This window comes from Mustela putorius, unplaced genomic scaffold (assembly GCF_011764305.1).
Source record: "Mustela putorius furo isolate JIRA1106 unplaced genomic scaffold, ASM1176430v1.1 tig00000281_pilon_pilon_pilon, whole genome shotgun sequence".
Taxonomy (NCBI): Eukaryota; Metazoa; Chordata; class Mammalia; order Carnivora; family Mustelidae; genus Mustela; species Mustela putorius.
Window position 1 is genome coordinate 24,462,835 of NW_025421343.1, and position 13,806 is coordinate 24,476,640.

The 13,806-nt window shown below is 39.2% G+C and overlaps 1 protein-coding gene across 12 annotated transcripts in view; it reads left to right on the forward strand.

Moving 5' to 3' along the window:
* The window catches only part of LTBP1 (latent transforming growth factor beta binding protein 1), a 399,079-nt gene that overhangs the window by 231,540 nt on the left and 153,733 nt on the right, over nucleotides 1-13,806 (forward strand). For all 12 annotated transcript variants that reach the window (XM_045079241.1, XM_045079243.1, XM_045079244.1 and 9 more), the window contains one exon: nucleotides 2,046-2,117. In XM_045079241.1, the coding sequence (XP_044935176.1) occupies nucleotides 2,046-2,117 (72 nt within the window). The remainder of the gene's footprint in view (nucleotides 1-2,045; nucleotides 2,118-13,806) is intronic.

Genomic DNA, 13,806 nt, shown 5'->3' on the forward strand with positions numbered 1-13,806 from the left:
TTCTTCCTGTGTCATTTAGAAACTTTCCTTTCCTTGGTTCATACTACTCTCTAAATCATATTCATTTTGGAAGAGAGCAGACTTTCCTTGGCTCTATATGCTATGGTTTTGTGTTCCATGCCCTTTTTAAAAAAATTTTTTCACTTAAAGTAGTTCAAACTTCAGTTTTCACGTGGTTCTTATTTAATGTTTGAAGTTTTTGTTCAGCCACATACAGAAAGACCTTTCATTGTTGATCAGTTTTTACTGCAAAAACTTAATTTTAAATCTGCAAATGATTCCATTAGATACTCTGTAATCTATTAAAAATGTACTTAGCGTGAACAAGTCACTGGTCCTTTAAAAGTTTTTAGAAGAAAATTAACATCGAATCCTAAGCTGAGGAGGACCTGAAGAGATCTTCTGTTCTGGATCTCTGCCTTGAGGTGGATGACTGTTGGAACTTTCAAAACAAGATAGCCTCTCTTTTGCCTTTGAACAGTTCACGGACAGAGATCCCAAAATCTCTGGAGGCACCCTGCTCCAGGGGGTTTCCATTCTGTGGAAGACGAGTTATGTGGCCAAGGAGCTTGAACATGTCACTTTCTTCCTCCTTATAACTCACTGTTCCAGGACTCCTCACTATAACGTTCTCCCAGAATTCAGAAGGATCTGAAGAGACAGGATGTATAGCAGAGAAAGGAAGTGAAGGAGGAGAGAGGTGGGGAGAATAAAGAGTGTGTGTTAGGGCCCAAATAATTTTATTTTCCAAAAGAAAAATTTCTTTTTATTTTGAATTTTCCCTCTTTATTCCTTGTTCAGGTCTTTTTAGTGGTCTCACCATCCACCCTATTTTGATTATTGCCCATTTTCTATTTCTCTTGGTCATCTTTTTTTTTTTTTTTTTAAGATTTTATTTATTTATTTGACAGACGGAGATCACAGAGAAGTAAGCAAGTAGAGAGAGAGGAGGAAGCAGGCTCCCCGCCGAGCAGCGAGCCCAATGTGGGGCTCCATCCCAGGACCCTGGGATCATGACCCGAGCCGAAGGCAGAGGCTTTAACCCACTGAGCCACTCAGGCGCCCTGCTCATGGTCTTCTTAATGGAAGAATATTTTATGGCAGAAAATAAGGGCATTTTTCATCTTGTGAGTGGTTTTGTCAGGCACGGTGGTGATCGTTTCGCATAAATTATATCTAAAAATCCACAACAGCCCTGACCTGCTCAGTAGATGTGAATACTCGCATTGTATGGACTCACCATTTGAAACCCAGAAAGCTTGTCTCCTAAGGTCGCAGAGCTTGATAGGCAGAGCCAAGATTTGAACTCAGGTCTGCTTGGTCCCTGAAATTATCCTGTATCCAATATGCCACAAAGTCTCTTGAGTCTCACTTAAGGGTTTCAGAATCAGTGAATCCAGTTTTGTTGGTGATTGGTAATGTCAACATTGTATTGTTGGTGAAAATTCTGGGTGATGAACCATACCCATGATCACAGCAGCCCTTCTCATCCCCTGGCTTCTTCTCTTCATCTCCTGTTATTCTCAGGTTCCTAGTAGTAAGAATCCCTCATTACCAGAATATGTGAGCCAGTATTTAGGTGAGCATACCATTTATTGTTGAAACTGGGACGCTTCTGAGAGTGAAATGGAGTGCTATTATTAATGAACTTCGCTAAAACAGCTGTCTTAACCCAGGCCTGTCCCAAGCAGGCCAGGATGTATGTTCAACTTATAAGAAAATTAAAATGCCTGTAGCAGATCACTGGGGAGGAATAGATCCTTTGTAATGTAAATAATCACTAATTTTAAGAAAATATAGTCTTATGATTCTTTGGATTAATATAATCAAGATTTGCTGACAATTACTTGGGACTATATCTGTTGCAGACGAGGAAGTATACTGAAAAACAGGGGTAACGTGAAAGAAACGGCTATATATTGAGTTGGGTATCTTAGAAATGAGTAGGACAGACCACTGATGACTTCGGTGGCTTGGGTTATCACACTGGTAGATTAGGACTGTAAGAACGTAAGTATGTAACAAAGAATTATGTCTTCTTACAGCTTATCATGGATATAACCAAATGATGGAATGTCTACAAGGTTACAAGCGGGTTAACAACACCTTTTGTCAAGGTAAGCTTAACTGAATTCATTGGTGTGGACTTCATTGTTTTGGATTTTGAGGAATCTTGAGTTGTTTTATCATGTTTTCGCTCATTAGCTCAGTATGCAAAGGTCATAGCGGTGACTACCTCCTTACTCAGTTTAGCTCTAAGGAAATAAAAGAGTTTTAGTGTATGGTTACTAGAATTAGTATTTAAACTTCATGGAACTTTTTATCCCCTTATATTAATTTGTGATGAAACTCACAGGAGATTAGATTCCATTACGGAGCCCCTTGTGGTCTCCAGGTTAGTCACTGCCTGTCCACGTGTGGGCAGATGCATATGTGCAGATGACTACACACATGTTCCTAGCAGTACTGCTTCCTTGCAGACACATGATTGGGTAGGAGAGTTCTTTTTTTCCCCCCTCACCAGAATATTGCTAGCCACCTTGAAGCATTGAGGTCTTAAATATCAGGATGAATGCACTCTTAGGCAAAGTTAAAGCTGTGTAGGTAAATATGAAGTGTCCTGAGTACTTTGCTCAGTTTTTTCTGAACCATGTAGCAGAGTTGAGCAAGCAGAGGGATCCTCAGAGATCATTTAGCCTGGCCCAGCGTCTGTACCATATAGATGGAGATGTTCAAGCCCAGACTGGCTAAGAGGCTTTCATGAGTCTGGAATGGAGGTTAGAACTCAGACTGACTAATGCCTCATTTAGTACACAAAGATGATAGCAAATTTTATGTCACTTACTTTGTGAAATGTTCAATTAATGCTCTTAATTTCCCCTTACACATCTGGGATAAAGGTATTATTAGTAACTTAGAAGTATGTCTGTGTTGAAATAAAGAGCCTTTAAGAATCTTAGTGAACCCAGACCTGTGTCAGGAATACAGCACATGTTTTCTGACTTGTTGTCTGGGGCTCTGTATCCTTGACTGGTAAGTATTTGTAGGACAGAGTAAATTAAGGTAATGTTACAAAGTATGGATTAATTCCTACCAAAAGGGCTCGTTTCAGTGGACTATCTTAATTACCTGAGAATTTTCTCAAGCTGTTCCATATTGTATCTAACTTTTACGATTTGTAGAGCTTTTTAGCAAACAAAGAATTTTCTTTTGAAATTCACAGAGGTGTACCATGTGTTTAAAAAAGTTTTGCCTTAAAATATGATAAGCCCTCATGTGAAAGAGTATTGGGAAAGTTAGATTTAACTGCTCAAGACACTTACTGGAAAACCTCTGTAAACCTTAGGAATGGGAATAATGGATTAATCAATATTACCTAGGAATCAGTAGAATTTAAGACATCCTCAAAAGGTTCTGTGAAAAGAGGGAAGATTGAATTAAATGGATGGAAGAAGGAATATGTCAAATGAATATATGTTCTACAGTGTAAATGAAGTGACTGCTTCACAGATTTGGATACAAATCTATATGACAAGCCCTAGCCCATTTTTAGAATGTGTTAGTAGAAGCAGAATGAGCTTGGAAGTAACAGTCTTGTCCTCTACCATTCAGACTGCATTTGAGGTTTGGGTGTTTGGTGTTCATTGTCTCTTGGCTGATAAGGACAACAAAGCTTGCTAAGGGCCTGGAAACCTGAGGGTGTTTAGCCCTGGAGAAGTGCAGACTGAAGAGACATGTAGCCAACTGCCGTACAAACCAGCCTTTAAATGTTTGATTAACTGTCCTACAAAACGAGTATCTGATGAGTTCCTTCAAAAAACCAGTCCAGGGGCACCTGGGTGGCTCACCCCTCTGCCTTCGGCTCAGATTATGATCTCAGGGTCCTGGGATCAAGAACTGCATTGGGCTCTCTGCTCAGCGGGGAGCCTGCTTCCTCTCTGCCTGCCTCTCTGCCTACTTGTGATCTCTCTCTCTGTCAAATAAGTAAATAAAATCTTAAAAAAAAAAAAACAAAAACAGTCCATAGGATGGAGTTGAAAGGAAGCATATTTATAACTACAAGCAAACTTTTTGTGTGGACTAGCATTCACCAGCACTGAAATGCCTTTGGAAGTGCTGAACTTCCTGCATGTGGAGGTGATCCAGCAGACCCTTATTACAGCTAGCCAGGGACGTGTCTCTCCTGGGCAGAGCGTGAGTTTGTGTGACTTTGTAGGTACATTCCAGTTGTCTGATGCTCTCAGTGTTCTGTTGGCTGTGGATGAGAAGAAAGAAATGACATCTCGGTCTGTCCCCCAGATTTTAACCCCTAGACAGGAAGTTTCCCCAAGTGTCCCCTGTGATGAGGTATACCCGCCCGCTCCTTAGACTGTAAACAGACGAGGATCCCTACTTATCCTTCTCCATTATAAACCTGTGTGCCTCAATGGCAGACATTCTCCAGAATGTCACCTTTTCCCAACCGCAAATGATAAAGAGTATACATGTTTTTGTGGTTGCGATGGGATGGGGTATGGGATATGGACGTTATGAATCCCAATTAAAACTGAGACACAGAGAGAGTAAGTAACTTTACCAAGATCACACAGATAATAAGAGGCCCGACCAGGCTTGAACTCCTAAACCACATCCTTTTCCATGTGCCGCATGACCTCGTTTACTGATTTTATATGTATCTGGAAGTATGACTGATGTAGATATAGCTCATTAGAACAGAAGACATGCCATCTGTTGTGAGGAGTAATAGGAGTCAAAGTAATTAATAATAATTTGATTTTGTGTAATAAGAAAGGATGGTTATCCAATATATTCCTCCTTCTAGCTGGTTCAAGGTTCTACCAGTATTTAAAAAAAAAAAACCATGATGGAAGTGGAAGTAAAAATTTGCACCTATTACCCTGGTTGTCTTATTTAGCGAAATAGAATGAAGAATCCTTTAAATAATTGCTTGATTATTGTTGTTAATTTTGTATTTCCCTTCTCTGGTATGGTTGGTATGGAGTGGCCTTTCGCAAGTTTTGTTCATACTGAGCCTATCTTAATGGTTCCATCTCGTTCTTTGCACTGATGGTCAGTAACACCAAATCCTGGCTTACATTTGTCTTAGGAGGATATTTGCAGAACAGCGTTACGCTTTTTGGCGTGGATTCTGGAGTGAAGTATCACAGAAAATTCTATTTCATGGTGCCTCCAAAAGACACTGCTAAATTACACTATAGAGGAGGTTGACTCATAAAATAATATGATTTCATTCATCATAACCTATTAAAATTACTTTTGAGAGAAGGGATTAATTTCACTCCCTTTGTGACACTATTAGTCAGCAAAATTAAGTAGAACTTTCTCACATTACATATGTACACTCTTTTTTCCGAGAACTTGAAGCTTTTGATTTTGTTTTGCTAGAGCTTTTCAAAAGGAGCCCATTAACCACTAATTGCTTGTGCGTTCCACATTATTCTTAGAGTTTAATGTCTTCTCAGTTTACAAAGCACATTTAACATTAAAGTGATTAATAACTAGAATTACATTATTTCCTTCACCTAAGCGAACTAATGTCCTGAAACAACGTTTAGTAATGTGGGCTCAGTCACAAAGAACCAACTGTGCACAAGTTAATTTGAGGAGCTTTGGAATAATTGCCCTCAAAGTCCGGCTTTTTTCTCCTCTCTAGCGGTGCTGAAATTATCTTTTCAAAGGAATGATTTATTACATCTACACACACGGAGCTTAAAACCTGCCCTCGCTACCCTTAACATGACGGAATTGTTGTAATTTCCTTCATTTATCATAACAAACAACACAAGCGTATTCCATGGTGGAATTGTCGTTCGATTATTGTGCAAAAGTTCAATGTAGAGCTAGAATTAAAGGAGTTCGTGCCTCCCGCATAGGATAATAGGAATGCCTGCTTTCATCCTCCCCAACTCTAGAGCTCAGTTCTTCCTGCATTTTGAGAACTCTCGCTTGCCCATTACTTTGTCACGAGATGAATGAACTCTTACAAAATTAGACATCAATCCAAGCTTTAAAAATACATTTGGTTCTGAAATTACTTGGGGACCCATCTGTTCAGTGAAATCTTTTGTTAAAAACAAATACCTCTTTGGATCCATTGAAAATAACCACTTCATGAGCTATAGGGATAAAACCCAGCTAGTATTATTTTGTGCATTTTTTAGCAATGCCAAAATATGTAAGTAAGAGACATCTACACTTTCATGATCCAGTGTTTGTGTATTCCTTTTTCATAGATAGTCTCAAAAATATTAAATTTAAAAATATTTAGTGACTCCCCAGCTATTAATTGGCAAGGCTCTCCTGAGCTACAGACTAAGGATAAGTAATGACTAAGACATCCTTCCTGACCTTGAACTTAGTGTAATTAAATTAGTTGGAATCAGCAGGACACAATTTGCTTTGTTCATTCTCCCAACGAGCTAAATTTTAGCTGACTCCAGATGAGCCTGTTAAAGCAAATATGAAAGAGCTGCCCACATAACTTTCTCTTGGTGTCATTTTATTACACCGGTTTTTCTGCTTTAATAAAATAAATTTACAAAACAGATCCATGGGACATCATCATACCCAATACAAAACTTTCACTCTGGAGCTTCTTTAAGATGTTGCCCCATACTGCATTTGAAACCAGATTTTGTTTGGAACATAGGATAATGGACATTTTTTTTCAGGGGCATTTCTCGATTATTAAATGAAACTTGCTCCACATCAGTAAGCCATACATGGGATTTTTGGGTTCTGAAGAGGTTGGCTGAACTATAGCTTCTATTTCAGACCTCTTAATCATTATAAAAAGTTATGACTTCAGTATGGTAAGCATATAGAAGAAGACTGGTCTTCAAGTACTTTGAGAAAACTAGAAAGTACAGGTTTTAAGAAAACTTGCTTGGCTGGAGAAAAGAATGTGGCTGTGGTATAGTGCTGGGTTCACGTAGAGTCATCATTTTACAGTTACTTTCAGAGGTACAGTTAGTGGAAACTGAGATGGTTTTTTCCCCATATAGTTAGTTATTAAATGAATTTAATCTATTTTATGAGGTTTGCAGTCAGCATCGTTTCTTGTATCCTGTGCTTACTTTCTGGGTTTTTTTTAAAAGTAGGTTTCCCTGATAAAATATAGGACACTGAGTTAAACTTGAATCTCATATAACTAGCAAATAATTTGGTTGGCACATACATACTAAAAAGTACCTGTTTATCTGAAACTCAAATTTAATTGTGTGTCCTGTATTTGCCAGTCTGTATTTCAAGATGATGTTCTTTCATGGTTCTTTAAATGAGGGCCCCTAAGAAGTACATACTTTAGAGGTCTGAAAAAATTTTTCTTTTGAGCTTCTTCTATAAGTAGACTGGTCAGGGGGCACCTGGGTGGCTCAGCGGGTTAAGCCTCTGCCTTCGACTCAGGTCATGATCTCAAGGTCCTGGGGCACCTGGGTGGCTCAGTGGGTTAAGCCTCTGCCTTCTACTCAGGTCATGATCTCAGGGTCCTGGGATCAAGCCCCGAATCAGGCTCTCTGCTCGGCGGGAGGCCTGCTTCCCTCTCTCTCTGTCTGCCTCTCTGCCTGCTTGTGATCTCTGTTAAATAAATGAATAAAATCTTAAAAAAAAAAAAAAAAAGACTGGTCAGGTGTACAGCTCTAAGTGGTTTTCTAGCAATACATTATACTGAAGTATTCCAACTTCTTTTTGATACTTTTCCTCTTTTGGAGATATTCTCTTGTTCTCTCTTTTGAGATCTTTGAATCTTTTTTTTTTTTTTTTTTTTTTTTTTGCTGTTTTATCATGCTGTGTCAATATTTGCATTTATTTTGACTTTTTTCAGTAGACAGAGTGTGTTGGCAATCCAGGTAGTCATGTCTCTTCTCAGATTTGAAAAATGACCAGCTATTATCTCTGCAGATTCTGTTTTTCCACCACCTTCTCAGCTAAACTCCTGTTGACTAGTTTTGGGAACCTCTCTGAATTTCATGCCTCTGAATAAGTCTTTCGTGCTTGTATCCTTTTGTCCTTTCTTTCTTTGGCTGCTTTTGAATGAATACCTCAGTTCCATCTTACAGTTTTCTAATTCTTGCTTTATTCTGCCCATCTGGACTCTATCCCATCCATTATACTTTTGTTTTGAGACTGTTTTCCTCTTCTGAATTTCTGATGATTTTTCAAAGCTACCTGTTCTTGTTTCTTTAGAAGGTGTTCATTCATTTAACTTTTTAAGCATGTTGAAAAGTTTAGTGGGATTTCAGTTGCTAAGGAAGAAATTTCTGCACAGTTCCCTTCAGGTTCCTGTCTTCAGTTGCTAAATTCTTGGCTGCCCATGTTTCTTCCTAGTCACTAGCCCCAGAAATTCAATGGCTCCATCTACTGCCATGTATCTTAGGTTTACTGGGATATTTGTCGTGTTTTTTATTTTTAATTTTCTTTTATAATTTATGGGCAGTTGCTGTGTATTTGGAACAAGAGAGAATGCCAAAGCACGAAGTGTCTGTGTAACATTTCTTTGACATTTATCCATATCAGGGTTGAGCTCTTTAAAATTCAAGATATCAGTATTAAATGTGGTATTTAATGTGTACGTATTTTTACAAATTTTCTTTGAGGGTGCTAAAAATGCATTGAGAAAGCTTCAAATTATATAAATTAAATGTTATTCAAAGATTGTCTTTTCTCCTGTTGTAATTAAGTAGCCAACAGCATCAATGTATTAACCATCTGCCATTCATTATCTCACTCATTTTAGTTAATGATGATTTAAGTGGGAGTACTTTGAGAAGTATTAGAATATAATAAGACTCAATTCTTGCCCTTAGAAGATCACTGTTATCATAAAATTAAAATATCAAAGCAGCATATAGTAAATGCTTAAGAAATGAATCAGAAGAGGGGAGTCTGGGTGACTCAGTGGGTTAAAACTTCTGCCTTTGGCACAGATCATGATCCCAGCCTCCTGGGATCGAGCCTTGCATAGGGGGGGGGGTCTCTGCTCAGCAGGGAGCCTGCTTCCTCCCAGCCTGCCTGCCTCTCTGCCTGCTTGTGATCTCTGTCTGGCAAATAAATAAATAAAATCTTTAAAAAAAAAATGAACCAGAAGAAAGAAATTTCTGGTTTAAAAACCTATTCTTTAAAACAAACACATTGCCTCTGCTGTTTGGAAAATAAATGGTACCTATTGTTTGAAATTTAGAAACTAAAGAAATGTATAGAAATATAAATTACCTTAACCTCCCTCAAAAACTGATGCATTTTGCTATAGTTTCTGCCAATCATATGTATGTATATATTTTTTGAGATTATAATTCATGGATAAGTGAGAAGTGAAACTTTTTCTTTTTTACTTAATACATAATACATTCTGATGCTATGAAATCTTAGAAAAATTGTTTTAATGCTGACGTAGTAACCAATTAAATGGATATAGGATAATTCATTTAGCCATCCCCCTAAAATGCTATTTCCAGATTAGTTTCTTTTTTTTTTTGTAGTCTGTATACTGTTACCGGCATACTTGAACATGAAGCTTCAATGAATCTGTGGTTAAATTTACAAGAGAAATTACAGGTTCCAAGCTGTGATTCTTCCCGTGAACGCTGCATGATGTCCAGTTCCCTTCTCACTATCACTAGAGAGTTTATTCACCGTATCCCTCCTCTCCTCTTCTGCTTCCTTTCTTTACAAATTTGAAAACACACAGAGGGCAGTGAAATAGTCTCTTTTTCTTTACATAGGCCCTGTATATTTCTATTTAAATATAGAAAATATTATATTTTAATATCTAATTAATCTAATTAATTGATCTAAATCTAATTTAATATATAGATATGAAAATATTTATAAAATATATTTCCCAGGTATTTTTTTTAAAGGATTTAATTACTGGGGGGAGGGGAAGAGGCAGAGGGGGAGAATCTTCAAGCAGGCTCCACGCTCAGCAAGAAGCCCCTTGGCGCAGATCTAGATCTCACCACCAATGAGATCATGACCTGAGCCAGAATCAAGTTGAGTGCTTAACCAGCTGAGCCACCCAGGTGCCCCTGTTGCTCTATTTCTAATTACTGTTGATTTTAGTGACATGAGGCTTTTCTCCTTATGGTATTACTTGCATAAGAATAACTTGATAGTTTTCTTTTTTCTAATGCAGTACGTTTCCTTTCTGGTCATTGTTGCTTGCATATGTTTCCCTGCCCATGTATGTATCTTACTAGCATTTACTGAGAGCCCAGTTGGTGGGGCCACTGTGTTGGATGTTTCAGGTATGTCATAATCTAACAACCCTCTGAGATAAGTAGTAGTATCTTTTTTTTAAGATTTTATTTATTTGACAGACAGAGATCACAAGCAGGCAGAGAGGCAGGCAGAGAGAGAGGAGCAAGCAGGCTCCCCGCTGAGCAGAGAGCCTGATGTGGGGCTTGATTCCAGGACCCTGAGATCATGACCCTAAGGCAGAGGCTTTAACCCACTGAGCCACCCAGGCGCCCCTTTTTTTGACTGATAATGAAACTGAGTCTTGAGGCTCAAAGAAATTAACTAATGGAGGGTTACATAGCCAGAGAGTGGTAGAATTTACTTCTGCAGCCAGGGCTTTCCTTCCTGTGCTACTAGCATGTATGTAGCTGTTTATAGTTTATGAAAGTTTTTTTTTTAAAGAATTTATTTATTTATTTATTTGAGAGAGAGACAGACCACGGTGAGGGGAAGGGGCCGAGGTGGGGGAAAATAGAGAATCCCAAGCAGGCTCCGGGCTCCATGCCCCGCAGCAAGCCTGACTTGGGCCTCGATCTCACAATCCCAAGACCGTGACCTGAGCCAAAATCAAGAATCAGATGCTCCTACTGGATATTTACCCTAAAGATACAAACGTAGTGATCCAAAAGGGCATGTGCACTTGAATGTTTATAGCAGCAATGTGCAAAATAGCCAAACTATGGAAAGAACCTCGATGTCCATCAACAGATGAATGGATAAAGAAGATGTGGTGTGTATATATATATACACACACACACACAATGGAATACTATGCAGCCATCAGAAGAAATGAAATCTTGCCATTTCCAATGACATGGATGGAACTAGAGGGTGTTATGCTTAGCGAAATAAGTCAATCAGAGAAAGACAACCATCATATGATCTCCCTGATAGGAGGAAATGGAGAAGCAACATGGCGGGGGGCCTGGGGGGTAGGAAAAGAAGAAATGAAACCAGATGGGATCGGGAGGGAGACAAACCATAAGAGACTCTTAATCTCACAAAACAAACTGAGGCTTGCCGGGGGAGGCGGGTAGGGAGAGGGTGGTGGGGTTATGGACATTGGGGAGGGTATGTGCTATGGTGAGTGCTGTGAGGTGTGTAAACCTGGCTATTCACAGATCTGTACCCCTGGGGCCAATAATACATTACATGTTTATAAAAAAAATTTTTAATTATTTAAAAAACAAAAAAAGAGATGCTCACTGAACTGACTGAGCCACCCGGGTTCTCAGAAAGTACTTTTTTTTTTTAAGATTTTATTTATTTACTTGATAGAGGATGCGTGAACTCAAGTAGGCAGAGAGGCAGGCAGAGGGAAAGGGAGAAGCAGGCTTCCTGCTGATGTGGGGCTGGATCCCAGGATTCTGGGATCATGACCTGAGCCAAAGGCACATGCTTAACCAACTGAGCCACCTACGCGCCCCCTACTGGAAGTACTTTAACACATTTTGTCAGGTCTTTAATTCTTGACCATGACCACACCTGTTTGTTACAGGTGGGGAAACCATGACGGGCAGTGTGATACTCGCCAGTCCTTTCACAGTCTGTGTTTCGCTCAGGCTCCTGTGCTGGTTTGGTTTAGAAATCATAAAGTTCTCCAGACATCATTTATTTCTATAGCAAGTTGTCTTGTAAATGTGTCTGCTGTGTCATTTAAAAGCTTTTTTTTTTTTTAATATTATTAGTAAGTCATTGTACCTCCTCAGTTTTTTCCAGAAGTCTTTAATGAGTAGAATATTTATGCTTCTAAATGCATTTGTGTTAATTTGTATGATTTTGTTTTGTATTTATGCTTCTGTGCTTTTGTGTAAGCTCAAGCTCCTTTGGATGCTGGAGCACTCCTTTTCTGGTATCCTCTCTCCTCGCAGCAGGTGTGGGTGAGCTCAGCCAGGCTCAGTCAGGCATCTGTAATCTGCCGCTTGGTGCCCAGGGCTGGACGGTGTAGGATGGTCTTGGCTGGGATGTCTCCACTGTCTTCCGCAGTCTCTCATCTTCCGGGCAGCTAACGTGCGCTGTTCTCATGGCGTAGCAGGGCTCCAAAAGAGAATAAAAGCACACAAAGCTTTTTAGGCCAAGGCTTGGAATTGATACACTGTCTCTTCCACCTAGTCTAGTGGCTGAAAGTCAGAAGTCACAAGACCCGAAGTCACAAGACCCGCTCACATTCAGGGGGAGGGGAATTGGACTCTATCCCTTCCTGGGAGGACCTGTGAAGTCACGTAGTGAAAGGTGGGGAGAAGTAGAGAGGTGGAGAATTGGGGTCATTTTGACAATCAGTCTGCAACATCCTGATGCTTTACCCTGACTCAGGAAATAGAAGTGCCTTTGCCTGGGGAAAAAGGAAATGAAGATATTTACTTATATTAATGTAAGGAGCCATATTGACAAAGTACTGGTGAAGAAAAACACTATTCTGGTGATTATATTAGAAACTGTGTAGTTCATTATATATTTAAGATTTTATTTATTTATTTGACAGAGAGAGAGATCACAAGTAGGCAGGTAGGCAGGCAGAGAGAGAGAGGGAAGCAGGCTCCCCGCTGAGCAGAGAGCCCAACGTGGGGCTTGATCTCAGGACCCTGAGATCATGACCGAAGCCGAAGGCAGAGGCTTTAACCCACTGAGCCACCCAGGCGCCCCTAGTTCATTATATTTTTAAATAAACTTTGTATCTATGTGTAACTGGATGTAGAACAATGCACTCTGTTTTCCAGAAATAATCCTAGCCTGACTCTTATAAGAATAGGTCAATTTGGGTTTTTTAATGATTTTCCAGATTGTCTAGTCTCTGTTCTTTCATGGTTGCTCCTTTCACTCAGCAACATGTGGCCAGTACCAATTCCTAATATTCACAGTTCTGGCCAGTGATGTGATAATAGCCATTGATGTCTTCATTTAAAATCTTTTCAATACATTTTTCCATTTCTTCAGTGTGTTCTCTGACTTCTCTGTCTATGCAGTATTCTCTAGTTAGCATTGTCTCTAAAGTTGCTTTCAGTTCCACAACCTAAGGGCATTGATTTTTGTGATGTTTATTTCTTTCTAGGAAGAAATAGGGAATGTGTATGCGACGGCAGTGTGGGTATAAATATGAGATTTAGAATCCATTGTTCTTGCTATGTATTTGGAAAGTTACAGTAGAAAATCAGTAGGTAGAAGTTAAGTCTGAAGCCCATCAGACTTGATAAGTCAGTTCTTCAAAACACTTTAAAATGTTTAAAATTCTTTTTATTTAGCTGCCAGAAATTCATCATAGTGCTCTGCTATATTTAGTGTTTTAATCCCAGTGCTGTGGTACTTAATGTGATTCTGGATCAAGTTTTACAGAAGTCAGTGACTAAGAGAGCATTGATGTGTTACTGATTTGAAGGGTTTCTTTTACCCTCCTAGGCATTTTTCTGGAGCTTCTGCTGTAGTTTCTAGTTTAAGTAAGCACAGAATTTTCGATAGAACTTAAACAGCTTTTGGTCTGGACTTAAGCTTCATGTTTCAGCATTTAAGAACCAATTTGGGACTCATTCTGATCCATTTGAGAGTCTTTTTCTA